The sequence below is a fragment of the Falco biarmicus genome, chromosome 3 (genome assembly GCF_023638135.1).
Source record: "Falco biarmicus isolate bFalBia1 chromosome 3, bFalBia1.pri, whole genome shotgun sequence".
Lineage (NCBI taxonomy): Eukaryota > Metazoa > Chordata > Aves > Falconiformes > Falconidae > Falco > Falco biarmicus.
The window spans coordinates 35254874-35275759 of NC_079290.1; the positions used below are offsets into that span (position 1 = coordinate 35254874).

The window sequence follows — 20886 nt, forward strand, 5'->3', positions numbered from 1 at the left end:
ACATGAACATGGCAAAACACTGCAGATTTAAAAATCAAGGACAGGGTCTCTGACCTTAACAGAATTCATGAATAAGGGACACATTTCCAGGACAATCTCTTATAAATACAAAAGAAATCTGTAAAATTAACAAAACCAGGAAAAATGGGTTAGGAGTAGACAGGGACAGACATTTTTAGGAGGAAATAAGGTGGTAAAGGAACAGAACTTGGCAAAGTTGAGGGAGAAAAAGGGAATATAAAGAGAAGCAAATTATGTCTTCAAGGATTTTGGGAGGTCCTTATTCATGAGTCCTGTGCCTCATCTATACAGCTTTAAGCAGGACAATAAATCTGTTGCTGTTCCGACATATATACCTGACCTAGTTCTGTGGTCAGGATGGACTTTAGTGTTGAAGATGGACCAAGCAGGTAAGACAGACTGGACAATTACAAGCAAACCCTCTGGGACCCATGTCCAGACTCATGAAGGACACGACAACTAGGAGCAGCCAGTACATTTACTGAGGCAAATTATGTTTGACCAGCCCAATGAGATTTATATGATGGGATTCATGGCTTAGTGGATGTGGAAAGAGGTGGTGTAAGTGTTCTTCACCTTGAATTTAACAAGGTCTTTGACACAATCTCCCATAGCATCCTTGCAGTCAAGACTGGGAGGTATGGACTGCATGGGTAGATTATAAAGCGGATGAAAACCAATCTGGACTGTTTCTGTTTGGGTCAGCCCTGCTTTGAGCAGGAATTTGGACTAGATGATCTTTAGATGTCCCTCCCAACCTAAATTATTCTATAAATCAAAAATTCTATGACAGTATAAAATCAAGGGATAAAGTTTAGCTGAAGAAATAATGAAAAGGAAGTATTTTTAAGTGTCTCTTTAAAATTTAAGATGTTGAATTATCACACAGAGTACAGCTGAGAAGTAAATCACATCCTGAAATGGCTTCAGATTTTGCCAAGTACGTGTTTTCCTGTCATTTAGTATATCTATTTGTTTGTTATCTGCTGTTTGTTTCACACTTGCTATTTTCAGTCAAATATTGTGTTCCTCACCTGAAAGACTAATTAAACAGACAGATTTAATGAAATGAGGAATGACCTTGAGTCCAGAAAACTTAAAGTAGAAGAACTAGAAAATATTCTACACTTCCTAAACTAGTTTCAAGACTTGCAAGTTGCTGTGACATTTCAGACATTAAGTTCTGCTCTTCTTTTTCATACCCATATGAAGCATCAGCAGCAGACTGAACGAAAGCACAAGAGACTTAAAATTTGCCATTTAACTGCAAACAATAGGAGAGGTGAGACAGATGTCTACAACAAATTACCACAGCAGTCAATTGGAAATGCTTACTTTCCAATAAGATTTTAACAATGCATAGGAATGACTGTGATCATAACAAAAGTGTTTGGATAACATCAAATCAGTGAACACTTACATTGGGGAGAAGACTAGATAAACAAGCAACGAAACTAGACTGAAAAAAAAAAGCTATTATATACTGAGATTGACACAAAAGAAAATAAGTATTTTAAGTGTTTAAACAGACCATCTCACACCTCAAAAAAAAACCCAAAACAAAAAACAAAAAAGAAAAAGAAAAAGGACCCTTACTCATGGCAGCAGAGGCATTCAAGCACGTTCTGTCTAGCTTGCATAGATACACATAAAATTAAATGTGTGTCCCCCCCCCCCCTTTTTTTTTCTTTCAGTGTCATAAAAGACATGTCTGTGCTGTGTAAAAAGGTAGGCATAAAGAAACTAACCATCATCAAGCTAGTTCAGAAACATGGAGTGGAGTAGTTTGATTAGTAGCTAGGAGACAAGATTTATCTACCTCTACTGTGGATTACTTGTGGAAAAGATTATGCTTCTTTCTGGAACAAGCTAGTGTATGTTCCTAGCTCTCAGGACTTTATATCTACATATATGTCATATATATATATACATATATATATATATATATATATATATATATATTTATAACTTACATATATGTCAAATTAGAAATTCCAGGCTGGGTTTGAACATGAGAAGTGTCTTCTTATAGGTATATTATAATTTTGAAAGTAATACGAGGCATTCTGTAAGGTATAGAGGAACTTTACATAACTTAAAATAGACACAAACATATCAGCTTTATACTAAAAGCCAGACTAATTCTTTTCCAGTTGGCCTTTTGAAAATTAATAGTCTTGCAAAAAAGCCTGATTCAGCTGCCACTAATTTTCTAGAAGAGACTGAAGTCACTAAAACAGTTGTAATGACCAAGTACATTAACAATGTTCAGTTCTGAGTCATTATAATACTTAGAAAATTACTTTTACTCAAAATTTCACAAGTCTATGGCGCAGCTCAGTAATACCAAAATTTCTTCTGGTGGAGGGAGGAGCAGTAATATAAAATCTCAGCACCTCATTTATGAAATCTCCTGCTGACTGTGAATTTCACTTTGCCAGTATGAAGTGTTGAAAAATAACTGAGTCATTAATAAGGTGTTAGTATTATTCCCTCCCCCTCCACAATATACATGATTTACACAGTTTTGCTGATGAAGTTGTCTATTGTTGAAGGAATTGTAGGATTAAGTGTGAAATCTGAGGTAGACCCTTGATGAGAAAGAAACAGATTTCCACTGCTGTTTTTCTTTAGGTGTGAAATTAAAGTAGGCTTACATGAAATCAGATCTAAGATACCAAACATGCCTTCACAAGCATTTCTTGTCTCAGTTAAGCTAAACAGAAAAAGAACGTTTGTAATTTAGCTGACCTTGCTGTTAAGAAAAGAAAGGAAGAATGATCCTAGAAGTTCATCATGCTAAAGAGTTGCTTACATGAACTGAGACTGTGGCTGGGTGAAGGATTTCTGTATGGTAAGAGGAATATTTGTTATACTTTCTTCTCTGAACAGCTGAATGATATCTTGGGAGGGAAGACTGTTTTGTGGGTTTAACAGCCATAGTCCAAAAAATAAACAAAGGACGGGGATTTGCCTGGATTCTGCAGTACACTAAACCAGCATTACTCTGTTCTGTCAACCATTCAGTGCTGAATATGTGGTCAACAGAAAAAACACAAAACACCATAATTGCAAATTAGGAAGATAAATATTGGCAAGTCAAATTTAGATAAGAAATCATCTGACCTGTGCCCTTTCCATACACATTGAAGCAGATATGAATTTCTCCACAGGCCTTTTGGAACAAGCTCAGCATGTGAAATATTTTAACAAAGGAATGAGAAAACATAGAGATATGGCAGACACACATAAACCAGGTGACATGATCTTCACAGCACTAACTCCATCAGTACACTATGAAATATGAGGAGAGTATTGTCAAATGATCAAGAAGAAAATATCAGAATCTGTCCAGATGACATTCTGTTTGAAGTGAAAGAAATCAAACGCATGGAAGATAGTCTATCAAATTGAATCAGGCTAGATCAAGCAAAGAAGAGAAGCTGTAGACAACATGAGACTTCCTAGAACAACAAACCCCAGAATTGCAGAACATTCTAGAGATAATTCTTTTTATACAGTACATACCACATGAGACACTGAGACAAATTTTATGAGACAATCTATCACGACAGTGTTTTTATCACTGTATGATGACATGACAGTGCAGAATGAAACATTATAGAATAGCAATATAAATTGTAATGATCCCAGCAGTCACTAATCAAAGCAAGTATATTTAAGAAAAGGTACAGAATTTTCCTGCCACAAAGGAAAACTATTTTTGAAACTTCTTATAGAGCTGCAACAGAATTAAAACAGAGTTATGTTCAAATCAGGAAGGAAGTACTAGATACGGTCTGAAAAAAACCCAACAATACACATGGGGTAAAGACTGAAGTAAAAGGGAACTTTGACATAATGTTATCTAAAGGTTTTGGAAATTACGAAGAATTACGATGGATATATCAGACCCATGAACATGTAAATATTTGTTGCAAGTAGATTTGAGGGATTTAAAGTGTTGCATATAGCAGAAAGAAAAGGAAGGTGAAGGATAATCTCCATCCTTTTTTGGATGCGGTGGGGAACACTGCCACAAAGGATGAGGAAAAGGTGCTTAATGCTGCCTTTGCCTCAGTTTTTAATAGCAAGACCAGCTTTCCTTGGAGTACTCAGCCCCCTGAGCTGGAAGACAGGAATAAGGAGGAGCAGAATGAAGTCCCCATAGTCCAGGAAGAAATGGTTAGTGACCTGCTGCTCCACTTCGATGTGCACATATCTATGGGGCTGGGTGCGATCTACCTGAGGGTACTGAGGCAGCCGGTGAAAGAGCCCGACAAGCCACTCTCCATCATTAACCAACAGTCCTGGCAAACTGGACAGGTCCCAGAAGACTGGATGTTGGCCAATGTGATGCCCGTCTACAAGAAGGGTGGGAAGGAGGATCTGGGAAACTACAGGCCTGTCAGCCTGACCTCAGTGCTGGGGAAGGTTATGGAGCAGATCATCCCGAGTGTGACAACGTGGCACATGCGGGACAACTGGAGGATCGGGTGCAGCCAGCATGGGGTTGTGAAAGGCAGGTCCTACTTGATGAGCTTGATCTCCTTCTATGACAGGATGACCTGCCTAGCGAATAAGGGAAAGGCTGCAGATGTTGCCTACCTGAACCTTAGTAAAGACACTGAAAGTGTCTTGCACAGCATTCTCCTGGAGAAAGTGGCTACTCATGGCTTGGATGGGTGTGCTCCACGCTGGGTTAAAAGCTGGCTGGATGGCTGAGCCCAGAGGGTGGTGGTGAATGGAGTTACACATGGCTGGTCACAAGTGGTGTTCCCCAGGACTCAGTATTGGAGCTGGTTCTGTTTAATGTCTTTATGGACAACCTGGATGAGGGGATCGAGCGCACCCTCATTAAGTTAGCAGACAACACCAAGTTGAGCAGGAGGACTGATCTGCTGGAGGGTAGGAAGGCTCTGCAGAGGGACCTGGGAAGCTGAACTGATGAGCTAAGGCCAATTATGTGAGGTTCAATGAGAAGTGCCGGTTGCTGCCCTTGGGTCACAACAGCCCCACACAGTGCTACAGGCTTGGGACAGAGCGGCTGGGGAGCTGCCTGGAGGAAAAAGGACCTGGGGGTGCTGGGCGATGGCTGGCTGGGCATGAGCCAGCAGTGTGCCCGGGGGGGCAAGGCTGCAAACAGCATCCTGGCTTGTATCTGCAATAGCGTGGCCAGCAGGACAAGGGTGATTTTCCCTCTATACTCAGGCACTGGTGAGGCTGCACCTTGAATACTGTGTTCAGTTTTGGGCCTCTCACTTCAAGAGGGATGTAGAGGGGCTGTAGTGGGTCCAGAGGAGGGCAATGAAGCTGGTGAAGGATCTGGAGAACAAGTCTTATGAGGAGCAACTGAGGCAACCTGGGTTGCTTAGCTTGGAGGAAAGGAGGCTGAAGGGGGACCTTATCGCTATCTACAACCACCTGAAAGAAGGAAATTGTAGCGAGGTGTGTGTCTGTCTCTTGTTCCAGATAACAAGCAACAGGACAAGAGAAAACAGCTTCAAGTTGTGCCAGGGGAGGTTTAGATTGGATATTGGGAAATTTTTTTCACTGGAAGGGTGGTCAAGATATTAAACAGGCTGTCTAGGCGTGTAGTAAAAACACCATCCTTGGCGGTATTTAAAAAACACACAGATGCGGTGCTTAGTGACATGGTTTAGTGGTGGACTTGGCAGTCCTGAGTTAACAGCTGAGCTTGATGATTTCAAAGGTCTTTTCCAACCTAAATAATTCTATAATTCTATGTTTTGAAACCCTAGGATAAAATGATGAAAAAAAGCAGCATTTAATGCAGATGAGACCCAGTGCTATATACAGACATGTCAAGAAGCAGAGAAGGACAAAGAAAGATCCCATAATAACAACTTGTCCATCATTTTAAGGATAAGCTGGCCATTCAGAAAACTAAGTGAATGCTAATATGCGCCTGTACACAGCCTTGAAGGAAAGTTTTTCTTACAATAACACCTGCTGATGCAAGCAATCAGAGCATTATTCTTTGCATTATGATGGAGGAAATACTTAACACTTGCATGAGCTGACATAAGGCTGTTCAGATTGCGAAACCTTGTGCAAAGCACAACTTTGCAAGTTTCAGTTTATCATAGTTTAATATATGAAGAATTTCACAGGAGACCCCAACTGTTACACTATCAAAACTAGCTGACTGCAACAAGGCTTTTACCATCACATACCAGGTTAACATCAATAAGTAGCTCCTGCACCTTGCCTCAGCACAGCCACCAATCCCCTGCAAGGTTTCAAAAGTTCATCTGCTGTCTGTGATGTTTCTTCACCCTCTTCAGGCCAGTCCACACTGCTTCTTGCCTCTGCTGTGTCTGGAATCTTCCTTCTCCAGGCTCCTTTTCCAGCCAGCCTCTCCTCATCTCTCCTACATCCAGGGCATTGTCTGTCCTCCCTCTGTTTCTTCCAGGTCTCTCTTCATCCAGTACTCCTCTCCCATACCCTTAGAGCTCTTTAACTACTTAGCAGGAACCAGCCACAGATGCACATTATCCACGTCAGCCAACCCACCGCCCCTGAAGCCAGCCCACAGCTGTATATTATCAACGTTAATTAACCCGCCTTCATTCCTTTATAATTCCTCTACACTCAAGTAATCAAAAAGGAAAGCTTTGCTCTCATGAGTTCACCTGATAGCTAAACTATTTTCTTAACATGCACTTCGTACTTTTCTGAACTTGAAAAAACTTTAGTTCTGCCAGGAAGTCAGATCTAAATTGTAGTTTCAGGTTTCATAGTGAGTTAGAGTGACCAAGTCCCAGTAAGAGATAAATAGATCATTTTGTAAGATATGGGAGTAAAACTCACTCATTCTTTTTCTAGGTATTCTCAACCTAATTAAATGGGCCATTCCATTAAAATACAGATTTTTGTTATGTGATGAAACATTCAGCCTACTCTTCTGGAACAGGCATACATCAATTGTGCAATGGTATCCTGTCCTGAACTGCTGATGCTGATGATTGTTAAAAATAACTCTTCCTTCCTTTATCTGAGTTGCTTTATATGCATGAATAGTGCCTGAAATGGTTCCCATCAATGTGACTATAGAATGAGAAAATTTTTAAAATGCACAACAAGCAGTGCTATGGAGTGACAAGAGTTAATCACCTTTTTGGGTTTAAGAGCATAAGGCAAGACAATTGAGTTATACTGCTGTAGCATAGTCTGCTGCTATAGTTGTAGACTATACCCACAATGAACATTACTGATGCAACAATAGAAGGTATAATAATATTGGGAGACACTGAAACATGTAATCGGATGGACATACAGGAATCATCCAATATCAGAATATCCCTATAAGCAATGATCAGTGGTTGTATCCAAGGTCTCCTACAGTGAGACTTAACACTAGTTTCTGCTGTTACATATGACCACAAGGGCATGGGTAGGCAACAAGAAGGTGGAGACCTATGAGATTTAGAGAAGGTCCCTGTTCCTGCATGCAGGGGTAGGCTGAAACAGGATTACCCTGGTTCCCAAATATAGAAACAGATTGAAATAGGAGTAAAGAGTCAGTTCTGCTAGGTAAAATTTAACAACCTCCAAACAAAGCTGTGGAATGTTAATCAATAATTTTTCTGAAGTTCTGTAATACTCTGTTCATACCTGAGGGATAGATGAAGAGGACATTTACTAAGACATGATTTAGTGGGAAACTTTTTAATAAAGACAGCACAGGTCAACGTTTCCAGCCTTAGTTTCACTCTGGGTTCCTGAGACACTGAAGGCACTACTTTCATCATGACTACATATACCTAATGCTTGTGGGGTTTGTTTGTTTGTTTTGTTTCTTTTCTAAGAATACCACTTGGTATTTAAATTTATTCTTTAGCATTACTCTATATTTTGTTCAACACAAAAAATATTGGATCAAATAAACTTTCTCAAAACCTGGCCTTGACATTGATAGCTATTTTACAATAGTAATTGATCACATTTGAGGAAGTATTCAGCAAATAGTTATGAGTTCAGCAAATGTGAAGGTCATACCCACAATAAGCCAACATCTATGACATCCTACAGGTTTTACGGGTTTATGGATAAATATTTTCTTCTGATTCAAGTATTTGCTTTTTTACTTTTTTTTTGGTTTTTGTTTAAACTTACATGATAATAACAAGTCCTTATACAGCATTTCAAAAGTGTTTTTTTGCTTTTGTTGAACAGTATTCAGAAAAAAATGGAGTATTATACTAGAAGAACACAATATGCTTTGAGGTACAATTATTGAAAACCATACAATATATAGTTATTATGGCTTATCAGAACTTAAATACCTTGCTGTCTAAGCCTCACTTGGAGAACTAATTACATGAATATTACTCAGTGTCCTGGTGTCAGCTGGGATAGAGTTTATTTTCTTCCTAGTAGTTGATAGAGTGCTGTATTTTGGATTCAGTGTGAGAACAATGTTGGTAACACACTGATGTTTTCAGTTGTTGCTAACTCATGTTTATACTAGGTCAAGGACTTTTCAGCTTCTGAAGCCCTGCCAGCAAGGGGGCTGGAGGGGCACAAGAAGTCAGGAGGGTACACGGCCCAAACTGGCCAAAGGGACATTCTATACTATATGGATAGTGAGCAATTGTACTGTGCACTACTTGGCTTTTTTGTGGTTGGTTTTTTTTTTTTCCTCTTGAGTTTTATGTCTCTTTCTCTTTTTATATCTCCTTTTTCATTATTATTAGCTGTAGTATTTTAAAAACTTTATTTCAATTATTAAAGTGTGTTTGTCTCAGCTCATGAGTTTTACCTTTCTTCCAGTTCTCCACCCCACCCCACTGTGTGTGTGTGTGTGAGAGAAAGCTGATTTGTGGTACTTAGTTGCTGGCTGGGATTAAACCATGATACTGAGTTACAGTTCTTAGATTATTTACTCATGCTGCAATGCTGATAAGTACAAAACATTAGAATGTGCATCTGGAAAAGTTATGACAGGACAAAGAACTTTCTATGAAATGTATTGCCCTTTCTGTTCTAGTAATAGAACAGAAAAAAAATGAACATGCAATATCCAATCTCTTAAAAAGTAGAAGGCTTGAAATATAGTTTGAATGTAGAATCATTTAAATGTATGTAATATATTCTATTTTAATGTCTCATTAAGACACATGTTATAATGCCAAAACATTGGCACCTTTTCATTGTATCAGTACCATCTGGGGTTTCTCTAAGAAAGCCAGTGTCCTTGCCTAGAATGTTTTGACCTGTGTTACAACTCAAGTCTTTATAGACTTGCCAGAAACAAAATAAGAAACCTTTCCACTTGCCCCTCCCCTATACACTTTAAAACAATATAGCATTGCTTTCCTGTTATCCCTCACAGGTATATAGGGCCATTATGGTAGCTGGAGGTAGATGGGTAAGAGTAACAAGATTGCTTCAATAAGCCATGAGTTATGTTTGTACAAATGAGTGGTTGTTGTACTTGCATGCTACTGACTAAAGGCTGATGACAAAGTTAAAACTGAATAATCTCTAATTCAGTTTTGCATTTCCTTTCTTAATGTACCATCGGTTTAAAGAAAGCTTAGTCACTAAGAAAATTTGGATAAATGTATCATTTTTCAAGCCAAAGTGCATTTTTCACAAACAAGTTCACTAAAGCAGCCTAAGTATTTATTCTTTTTTAGATACAAACATTCATGATGTGATTAATGCTGTCTGGATTTTAGATTGAAGTGAAAAATTGATTCACTCTGGATAGTCCTAGTTCTGCAAATATGAAGTTAAAGGCTCTCAGCGTTGGTTAACATTACAAATATAAAATAGCGAAGATCTGTTTTGAGTAGAGACAAGGGAAACAAAAGGAAAAACAGCCCTATTGTCACATCAATTCAATTTACAACAGACATACATGTTGAGTCTCTCTAAAGTCTCTCTTTATTACCTGCTCTTCTCCTTGGATGTTTTCTACTGGGTAGTCATCGTTTAGAAAGCCCCTGCAGGGTTTCTGTGCTTCTCAAAAGGATGTGCAATAGAGTATGTCACCCAAAATAATTATCTGCAACCACCATCTTACCTTAGGCTACATGTCAATATGCACTCACTTGGTACTCAGAGACTGGATCTAATTTAGACCTGAAGGCAGACGTACGTGAATAATACTTACAGCAACAAAACAGGATTGAAGCTACAGTGGAACTAATTTATTAGTTTAAAAGGGCATCAACTGAAGAACTAGTGTCTTTCATAATCTTGGTCCTGTGATATTTTTTGCTTTTTCTTAGCATCCAAGAATGAAATTCCATGGTGTCTTAATGAAAGCAACAGAAGAGACCAAAAGTACTAGCCTTACAGCATGTGCGTGTGAGGTGTCTTATTCTGGTGAAAATGAAAACATATTCTGAGGTTAAAGGAATTATGTTGGTTTTAAAATATGTGTGAAAGAGGAAAAACATTAGGTCATATAATTATAAAATATAGGGCTATGAGCTATAAACCAGGCAAATCAAAGGGACATTATTATGTAGAAGTTGCTATGATAACTGTACTAGAATTTTAAATGGAAGTTATTACATATATTTGCCAAATGTGTAAAGTAAACAAGAATATATAATATAAAGTGACTGAACATTAAATGCCTTTTATGTGGTATTTGGCTTCATGGAATTCATATGGGCTGGAATGGATAACTAAATTAAATAGCATTGCTGTGACCCTTGTGAAGAACTTCAGAGGCAGGAGAAAATACAAAGTGAAGAACTGTATTCTCCATCATGTAACCAAAAGTTTCATTCTTGCTGCAGCCCGCTCCTCAGCCCACAGCTGCAACAAGGGACTTGCACCATTTGCTTTGGAGCCAGCAGGTGTCTAGTCTTCCTCTCACCACAGAGCAGTGAAATTACCCTTGGTAAAGCTCACAGACAGACTCCATATTTCCTCAGAATAATTCTTATTCACCCTGTCTCTTTGCCCTGTTTGGCCAGGAGGCAAATATGGGCAAATATTTGCTAACTCATAGATGTGTTTAAATGGATGAAAAATTTTTGAGGTGATAAAGCAGAGGGGATTATGTGAGTATGTGCCCACAAAAGGGAACGTGCAGTTCTGTCCTAGACCAATCTGAACATTTTTTTGACTCCAGCCTGAAGAAATTCACAAAATAATCATTGTAAAGCAGACTTCTGTGCTGAATACCGACCTGTCCCTGCCCTGTGGGCAGGCAAACATGCTGTTTCCATGAAGATATAATACCACTTCAAGAAGCTACACTGAGCTTTACAATAATACAAATACGTTTCTTGAGCATGTTTTTCTGTGTTCCTTTATGATTTCTTCCCCACAGCTTTTTAGAGCATGTGGCACTTCATGGAACAGAAAACTTGGAAATAATCACATAGCTCATGAAATCCATTTCCCTGAAGTTACAATATCCACGGCATAGCCATTACACGCCACTGGCCACCAAACACATCAGTAGGAGCTTGAGAGTTGTCCGAGAAGACCAGCAGGCCAATTATAATGACCCACAGGAATCTGGCAAGGCTGAGGGCACTGCCAATGCTTAAGATTTTTACCTCTGAGGAATTTGTTAAACTAAATGCCTTGTTACATGCCTATGGAGCCTAACACCTCAGAAGAAACATTTATACAGTATCTTCAGTGAATTGTGAAGCACTGATACAGTTAGAGGAATTTACAGGTTGAATCTTTAATTTCTGTTACATACAGGTGAACAGTTTCTGACTCATGGGTAAAGCTGCTGTAGAGGTTATCATAATTTTGAATGGCAGGACTCCATAGAAGACAGGAACTAACATAAATGGTTATTTTGCCTAAACTATGAAAGAACTAATGCAGATTAATAATGCAGTCTAAATTAAATTATTCCTTCTTTTGTGAGGTACTGAGTACTAGGGTGCATAGTAGTATCAGGCATATACTATGGGATAATCTTTTTCAAATATTCCTTTTTCCACCACTGACTACCATCCAGCCCTCATTATATTACTAACATATTGTAATTCCATTTAAAGGAAAATTCCGCTATGCTAATCAAGTTTATTTGTACATCTGTAAAAGGCCTTTCTTGTCCCCTTTCAATACCTTGACTGTTGTATAAAATCATGTGTTCTGTTTATTCCAGAATGCAAGGTTCTCATGACAGAGAACAAGGTCATACTTCAGTAAGTAGTTTCACAGTAATGAGTCTACCTGTTACTTCCTTCCATTCAAATGCAAAGTTTTCACATAAGTTATTCTTCTGGGTCATAATGCCAAGCTGATTTTATCTATTGCCCCCTCATTATTCTGAGGTGACTGCTAATGTCCACTGCCAATAAAAAGAATTCCTAGAAACAGTTTGTCTAACGGGAAGTACCAGTTTTACAAAGTAATTTTCTTTGTCAAACAATACCGATGACAACTGTATTTCATATACAGAAAGAGTAAATGAGGTTTGGAACAGCTAAAAAAAACCCAAATTCACCTTACTTATTCTTTATATTCTTTGATACATCAGGAATTGAAGCATGAAATACGCCACCACAAGACTGCAGAATAATCACAGTATTTTAAGATTATACAGTTGAAACTTAATATCAAATAAAATTTCTGTTATTATTATCAGGTTTGAACAAATCATGTAATTATTTGCCCTTAAGTTCTTTTACAACTTCACTTACCTTCTATACAAAGCACAAAAGTACTCTGAGTAGAGCAAGGGCATCTCTTTGTACAAAACACTTGGCATATTATAGATGCCACAAGAAATACTAAAAGACTAGCAACAGTAGTCATAGTAATAACAGATCTGTTGCCTTAGGAAAACACAGTTTAAAAAATATGGTCAGGCCAGCGTGCAAGGAGCTGTAAATAATGCACTGATGGCATTACATGGCCTATTGCTCTGAGATTACCGCTCCAGGAAACTACTAATAATGCCATCCCACAGACTGACTTTGCTTACTTGCTCTTACCACTTCAGTTCTTTATTTCACTCATATATATAGCTTTTCCTAAAAAAGTCATAATCTCCCCTAAAGTGTAGTTGGAATTCTTTAATCTGGTTTTCTTTTGAACCCAAAATACAGGGGTTATAAAACTTGAAATATTGTTGAGCAACCGTACTAAACAGCAACCCATCTAATACAAATGTTTCAATTTTTACAAATAATCAGAAAAATAGATTTCCACAGCCTGATAAACTGAAAATGAATAAGCCATATCCATTCTTTATGATTTGTTACAGCCAAAGCACTAGCTACACTTCACCTTTTCAACTGACATAACTGTTAGCACATGGGTTTAGATCTGAGCAATATAGTTCAGAGGTCTAGTGAAAGATCTCTGGCTCCTACCAAACATCTTGCTGTACTATCCATCATTACTATATATATGACAGATGGAGTTAGTATTGTGCTCCAGATGATTTTATCATTGACAGCCTCTATATCTAATTGCAAATAGCTTGCAGAGGTAATACTTGCAATAAGAAACAACCAGATCTTACGTAAGTGTTCATGACAAAGTACTAGAAAACAAAAATATTACACTTTTTTTAAAAAAAATTTGAGTTCAGATGAACAGCATCTGCAACATTATGTGGGAATAACGTCAACCTAAGATTTAATAATAAACTTCTCCAAATGAATAACAGCACTATGGTTTGATTTGGTACAATTTCAAGGTCTTACAAAACTCATTCTTTTGCTTCTGTATAATATCTGGCAGACCACTGGGCTGTATATTATTTTGGACTCATTAAATGCAAGGTAATGACATCTACTAGATAAGTCTTGTTATATTACATTAAATTTACTAACTAGAGTCTAAGAGAAAATACTTGTATTTTCCTCACGAGTAATCATGTTCACTGCAATGGGATTACATAGAGAAGTATAAAGCAGTCAGAAGTGAGACATTTAATAAATCAGCAGCTTATAGCACTAAATATTTCATAATATCTAGGTAACATCTAACACTCTGAAAATTCTGCCAGATCCAACATCCTGGAAAGGCATTTAGATGGAACAATGGCAAAACAAACTTACTAGTCCCCAAGGCACCAGCAGCAGATGGTATTTCAAACAGAAATGAAAGAGAAAACTATATTTAATGATATGAACAAGCCCTTACCTAGTGGCTGCCCTGCAATGATCCTGGCATTCTCTCCCGCCACTGCAGCCCTTGCGTGCCTCTCACTCATGTACTGTACAAATGCATAACCTTTGTGCACTGAGCAGCCAACTATTTTCCCATACTTTGCAAAGATTGCTTCGATGTCACCTTTTTTGACAATGGCTGTATTCAGATTGCCGATGAAGACTCTGGAGTTGATGGACTTTGGGTCATTCTTATTGGTGACGTTGCTGGTCTGTGTTTTGCCAGTCATGGTTGGATCACTTGGCTTTAGCCCTTAAATAAAGAACAAAGAAGAATTATGTTTCAAACATGCAGATTCTCCTGACTTAGGTGATTTTCCCCACTGTAATTCACTTTTCATTTTCCACTTAGGTTGAATCTAGACTCGGAAGAGTTATACTCTCTAAAAATTATTATCAATAAACCAAGGTAGCACATTTTAAAATACTGTTCATAAGTCAAGTTAAAACTTCTTACTTTTATAGATATAAAATATAACAATATATCTTTTAATGTAATGCTGTGGTACTGGAGCTTACTGTAATCATATGTGGATTTTTGCTTAGAAATTCAGTATTGACTTTTTAAGTACCTGGCTGTCTAGAAACTGCAAAGCAAGAGAATGAATCATTATCTTACGTCAAATAAATGAACATTCAAGGCCATGCAGAGAACAAACTCTAAAAATGAAAGACAACTCTGCTTTTGTTTGGTGAGTGTTAGCCAGAGCACACTTCTTAACAGTTAAATATCGTTGACTACTGTGAGAGTGCAGGGCACGTAACATACAGTTCTTTACTGCAATCAATATGTTTCTATCAGAACAATTTTCCCTATTAATTCAGTACAAAAAAAAAAAAAAAAAAAGAGACAGTGGCTTATGTTGCTAGAATTAAATAGTTTGAAAAAAACCTTGCTTAGTTACAGGACACGGATTTGCTTGCTGCTTTGCTTTTTCCTTTAAGGTCACTAATCTAAATACATCCTGACATATCTCAAATGGAAATATCCACACTATTCCTGGGAAAGATTTGGCAAAAGAAAACAAAACAAATTACTTCTTATGTTCATCTAACCTCACACTTCCGAAGTGCACCTGATTTTTCTTAATATATATGCAAATTCCACCTGCCAGCAGGTTTCCTTAATTTACATCAATTTACTTAGATGGAGATGAAATGAAAGAAGTTGTCCCATGTTGCTGCTGGGTTTTCTTTAGCTATATTAGACAACAGAAATGCCAAAAATATGCATACCTCTACATGGTGAAAACATTTTGTAAGAAGGAGGTCACTAAGACAGCAGTCAAATATAGGCCACGTCTTACAGCTAAGAATTATGTTACTATTTTTTAACCTGTTCATACTTTTGATCATATCACAGTAACAGCTCAGGCAAGAAGAGAATGCAGTTAAATACTGCTCGCAGTTAAAGCTCAGTTCATTTCTCAAGATGAAAAGGAATAATGACTTCTATTCTGGAGTAAAGCTTGACACTGACTAGCAGAAGTTTCATATTTTAAATCAATAGCTACCATATATTAAGCTAGACTGATGAAAAAAGAAACCATTGTCACTGAACTCTGCACAATTCCTGGTGAACAAAACAGCCGCAGCCGCAGCCATGGGCACTTTGACCATCTCCAGCACACAGGATCCAAACCCCCACCCTTCAGGCAAGAACACACAAAGGAGCCATGTGGGCTGAGTCCTGGCAAACAGTCTGCTGTGTTAAATGAATGCAAGCAATGGGGCTATCAGTCAAATAGCTTTCACTTGTTTAACAACTTAATATGACAGCTTCCTTCATAGCGCAACATTTAGAGAAAATATTGTAGAAAACTAGAAAAAATATGTTTTCCTGTAAGTTTATCGATTTTAAATACATTCTGGGAACATAAGATACTGTATACATGCACAACATTCATCATGGAAAACCAGGAAAACCGCCTTGACCAAAAGCCTCTTAGCTTTATCATATCACAGACTCAATAGTGTATATTTCTAGGTAGCTGTGCAGATCATGTGTGTTGAAATCACATCTATATATAGTTAACCTGCGTATTGTGAGCAGTTGTAATAGTAGGCTTGGTACCATAACAGTTTGAAGACAAACCACCTGTAAAACATAAATATAATGGACATTGAGATCCATATTGGCATTAAATAGACTGCTGATATTATCTGGGAGCTAGCAAGTCTAAACCCATCTTAGATATACCTGTATTTACACAGAAGTCAAAGTGACAATAGCATAGCCGTGTTAGCTTCAAAAGCCCTAATGACCCAGACTGATGAGGTAACATGGTAGAGTAGCTAGGCATAAAATGTTATTGCAGTCAAGTAGCTGGTGAACAGGGAACCACTGGTATCCCTTGTGGTTCCAGGACACACACCACTTCACTGTGCAAATAGCACTTCTGTTGGGAAAACTTGACATGGACAGTATTGTGTTCGTCTTTGAGAACATCCAGAAAAAAAGCTATATCTATATTATTACATAATTCTTAACATTTTGTTAATGTTTTCTGTTACATTTATCAGCTGTGTAGCTGAACTGATTTTACTAAACTCACAGAGGTAGTGTCTCACAAGTAAGACTACTGGTCCAGGAAGTAGTGGACTTGGCTGGTAGGCTTGTCTCTTCCACTCGCCCGCTTATGACTCTCAGCAAGACACTTTTTTTGTGCCTCTGTTTCCACTTTTTAGACTTCAGACTTGCTTTTTTTTGACTCATCTGTCTCTATGTGTATTTTTATACAGCACATCACACAAGGATGGCACCTCGGCTGGTACATTTTGGGTACAACTGACGCACTAATAATAAAAATAACAAGGGGACACAATCTACAGAAAATCTTCTGCTTAGAAAAGACTTGCATGAAAATTATACGCAACAAAACTCTTTTAATTATTGCCATCACAACTGTTTTCAAAACACAGAGTACTGCATGCTATATTTCCTGTATTGTTTAGTCATTTAACATGGGATTTAGGGAACTATTCCTTTCTTCATGTCATAAAAATCTTCATTATATTTTTTTTCCCAGTTTTGCTATGCAGTGATTTAAATAGACTTTGAATAGGACATTGAATGTTTCTCTCTTGTAGTTGTTCTTTGCAATGCAAATTTGCAATGTTTTAATAACACAAAGAAAAGTAGTTGTCTAGTGGGTTCTCTCATATTCAAATGAGCAGTCAGGAAAACGTGCTGCAGAAATTCAAAGGGTGAGAATAATACCAACGTGAATAATTGAGATTTGATTGCCTTGCTGGTCAACATACAATACTATTGTGAATATTTAATGAAAATCAAAGGTACATGGGATCTTCATTACAATAAGAAAGAACTTATGGTAGGTCTTACACCTTACTTACAATATGCATCTGTGAATACTGAATTATACCTGTCTTGGAGCTATCAGTAAAATGACAAACATTGTAACTCATACAACTGCAGAATAAATGAAGCAGTGAGAGAAATGTATCTGAAATCATCTCATATCCTTGCAGCCTTTAATAGGGTATCTTGCTAATTTCCTATTATTGCAGCGACCCTTGCTAGTAATAAATATCCCCTATATGCCAAACATATATTTTAGGAAATGCATTGTGAATAATATCTAGCTGTCAATACACTTCATCATGCTTACTTATTCAATACACTTCATTATATACAGCAGGGGCCCTCAAACTTTTTATCCAGGGGGCCGGCACGCGGATGCAGTGGCAGGCAGTCATCTGCGGCTGCTTGGTTTCCCCCCCCAACCCCCGGCGGGGGGGTTCTGTAAATACCGGGGGCTGGATTGAGGACCCTGGGGGGCCATAGTTTGAGGACCCCTGATACACAGCATTGTTTTATGCTGTTGCTGATTTAATTATTCTACCCAGAACTAACTAGTTCTTTGTGTACTTGAACACAGAAGTTATAAATTAGACCATTTCTATTATTACATAGATCTCTGATTCAAAGAATAAAGTTTACAAATTTGCTTTAAACATTAAAATTTCTAACATGTTAAACAAGAATGAAAATGGAAATTACTGAAATGTGGTTCCTATTGTCCAGCACACACATGGGACAAATCTAAACTTAAGCTTAGATTTGTCTAAGTGCTGAAAAGGGGGACAGATTTTAAGCCCTGGCCTCCCTCACTTTTCCAGCATTTTCTGACAACGTTTGGTTAAGCATGACAAAGCATTGTTTTGTGGCTATGAAACTCATCTTCAGTCCATAAGATGAAGGTTTGAACCCACATCTCCCATTTCATAGATGTTCCTGCTACGATGCTGTGCTTAACTCCAGAATAGTGAAGACAATGATCCCTTTTACAGTTGTGCTGTGGCCCAGTGCAAGGAAGAGCACAGGACTTGAAGCAAAGGGAAAGGCAACAAATTGTCAAATTCTACATCCCAGTAACTCCAAGTCAATTCTTTGGAAGGGTAGAGGCAAGAAGGAACTATGATAGTCTTGTTGGATCTCTGCTTCCTGTGCTGCTTACACATTCTACCAATGACTCTTCACCGCAAAATTCAAAATTTATCTTTGAAGAGGCAGTATTTTGGTCAAACTGCAAAACAACTTGGGACATATGGAGACTTGAGGACTTAAGCTGTTTAAAGGGATTTTGAGAGCAATTCACTTCAGCATCTTCCTAGTTGTACAACTGTTTCTCATCTTAAAAGACTGATTGGAATTCATCAGCCAAATTAAATTTCTACTGAATACTGCTAACTTGTCTCTGAAATTATTATTATGCATTTTCCTATGCAGAATAAACAATGAGGCTGATGTGTAAGAATTCTGTTAGAATTAATATCTTTAAAAGAAGATATTTTATTTTAAAATAAATATCTTTAAAAGAAGTTAGGAAAAATTTATATTGATGGTTTAGGGGCTTGGTTTGTTGTTTTTTTTATAAGATCTGTACTTACTTTCACTTTTAAAGGATTTGTGTCCAACAAGTTTGGTAATACTTAGAGGAGTTTCTACATATTTATGTGCTTTTATCTTGGAGCTATTTTCTTCTGTAAATAAAACACTTGGGTTTTTTTTAAGCAAATAGAAAAACCCTATATCTTTGAATGAACTAAATATTACTTGCAGTGACTTCAGGAAAAATTAGAGTCTATTGAGGAAAAACTGAAACAAGTAAACTGATAATATTTGAACACTTCAATGTTTTCTGAAAAGACATTAGAAACATGTCACTTACATGGAGAGCAATTTAATATAAAATTTCTATGTACTCATTATGTTTTCAAAGAAAATATTAGGAAAAATGAAACACACTTTCACCACCACCCCCACACACACACACCCAACCCCCCCCTCAAAAAAAATCCGTTTGAGATCATGTGTAGAGCTGAGTCAGGAAATCAACACTTTGTACTATATCTATGTGATAGCAAAAGACTCATTCTATGGATAAAGATTTCTAAGTTTGAAAATTCCCATAATCAGTAGCTTATCTAAGCACCATTAAATTCCAAATCTTGATTTTTACTATTTACAATAATGAAGTTTGCATAGTAAGATGCATTATACACATTTAATAATCACAAAATCCTTCCAAGAAAGACAGAAAAAGACCTAAATAGACACATAGTTAGACTGTGATGTCTGTCTCCACAATGAAATCCACAGTAAAAAGTACAGCCTGTGAAAAATTAATTGCTAGGATATTTGGGGGTCAATCTGAACATGGACAGTCTGGCAAATATTGAACATCACGTATTGGTCCTTAGATGGACAAAATGCAGCACTATAACACATGGTTGCAAAACACATGGTGCTCTCTTCAGCATTTCCAAGCAATTTGTGTCTGCCCTTCTGTTATCCAGTCTCAGTTAACAGCTGAACTTTCGCAACAATCAAGGTTCAAACCTTGCTTTAATAGTTGAGTTCTTCTGTGGTTTAGTGTCTTTAAGGTTTAAGAATCAATAAATATTAAAAGAAATTAAGGCCATAATATATTTTTCTCCTTTTGAACTACTTTTTAACAACAGTGACAACATTAATACTTTTGTAGTGTTGCAGACAAATTTAAGGTGTTTAAATATTGCAAGTGTCCTTCTGTGGGTGAAATCAGCATAGATTTGTCTTGCATTGGTACTAATATTAATGGAGAAAATTCAATATTAATGTTATTCCTTTAATAAGCTGTCATTAAAAACTATTTTATCTCAGTTAAATTCAGTCCTTGACAAATCCCTGTAAAATTTTACATACCTGTTGGAATTAAGAATATTGAATATTTCATGGTGGGAGGGAGGGATGGAAGCAGGGAAGAGAGAGAACAGAACATTATCAGATAAAATATATTTTGTCTTGGAAAATCCTTTCTTCTTTATATTTAATTTCTTTTTTAATGACTTGCTATCTCTAGGTCACACAAATAAAGAAAAAAGCTATTCATAAGATGGCTGGTTAAATCCACATCAAAATATTCTGGGCTTTTCCAGTTCTCATTAAAGTTAAAGAATCTGCTTCACCTCTCTCTCCCCAAGATATCCTGCCTTTCTATTTTTGTTTTATTTTTATGAATTAGCTTTAAGTTTTCCTTTCAATTATTTTTAAGAAGGTGTTGACACATCATGTCTATAACACAGACAATGCTCCCTTTAAGCTGGGATTTCTGGAGCCGTATAAATGACAAAACGCATCAATACTTGCTATGCCACATCTTGTAGAAAACAAAGGACTAAAAAATAAAATGATGTAATAGATCGCACTTCATCTGTTGAC

The 20886-nt window shown here is 37.3% G+C and overlaps 1 protein-coding gene across 5 annotated transcripts in view; it reads right to left on the reverse strand.

Moving 5' to 3' along the window:
• Positions 1-20886, reverse strand: part of RALYL (RALY RNA binding protein like) — a 401162-nt gene that overhangs the window by 193308 nt on the left and 186968 nt on the right. For all 5 annotated transcript variants that reach the window (XM_056332687.1, XM_056332685.1, XM_056332686.1 and 2 more), the window contains one exon: positions 14134-14412. In XM_056332687.1, coding sequence (XP_056188662.1) covers positions 14134-14389 — 256 coding nt within the window. In that variant the 5' untranslated portion in view covers positions 14390-14412. The remainder of the gene's footprint in view (positions 1-14133; positions 14413-20886) is intronic.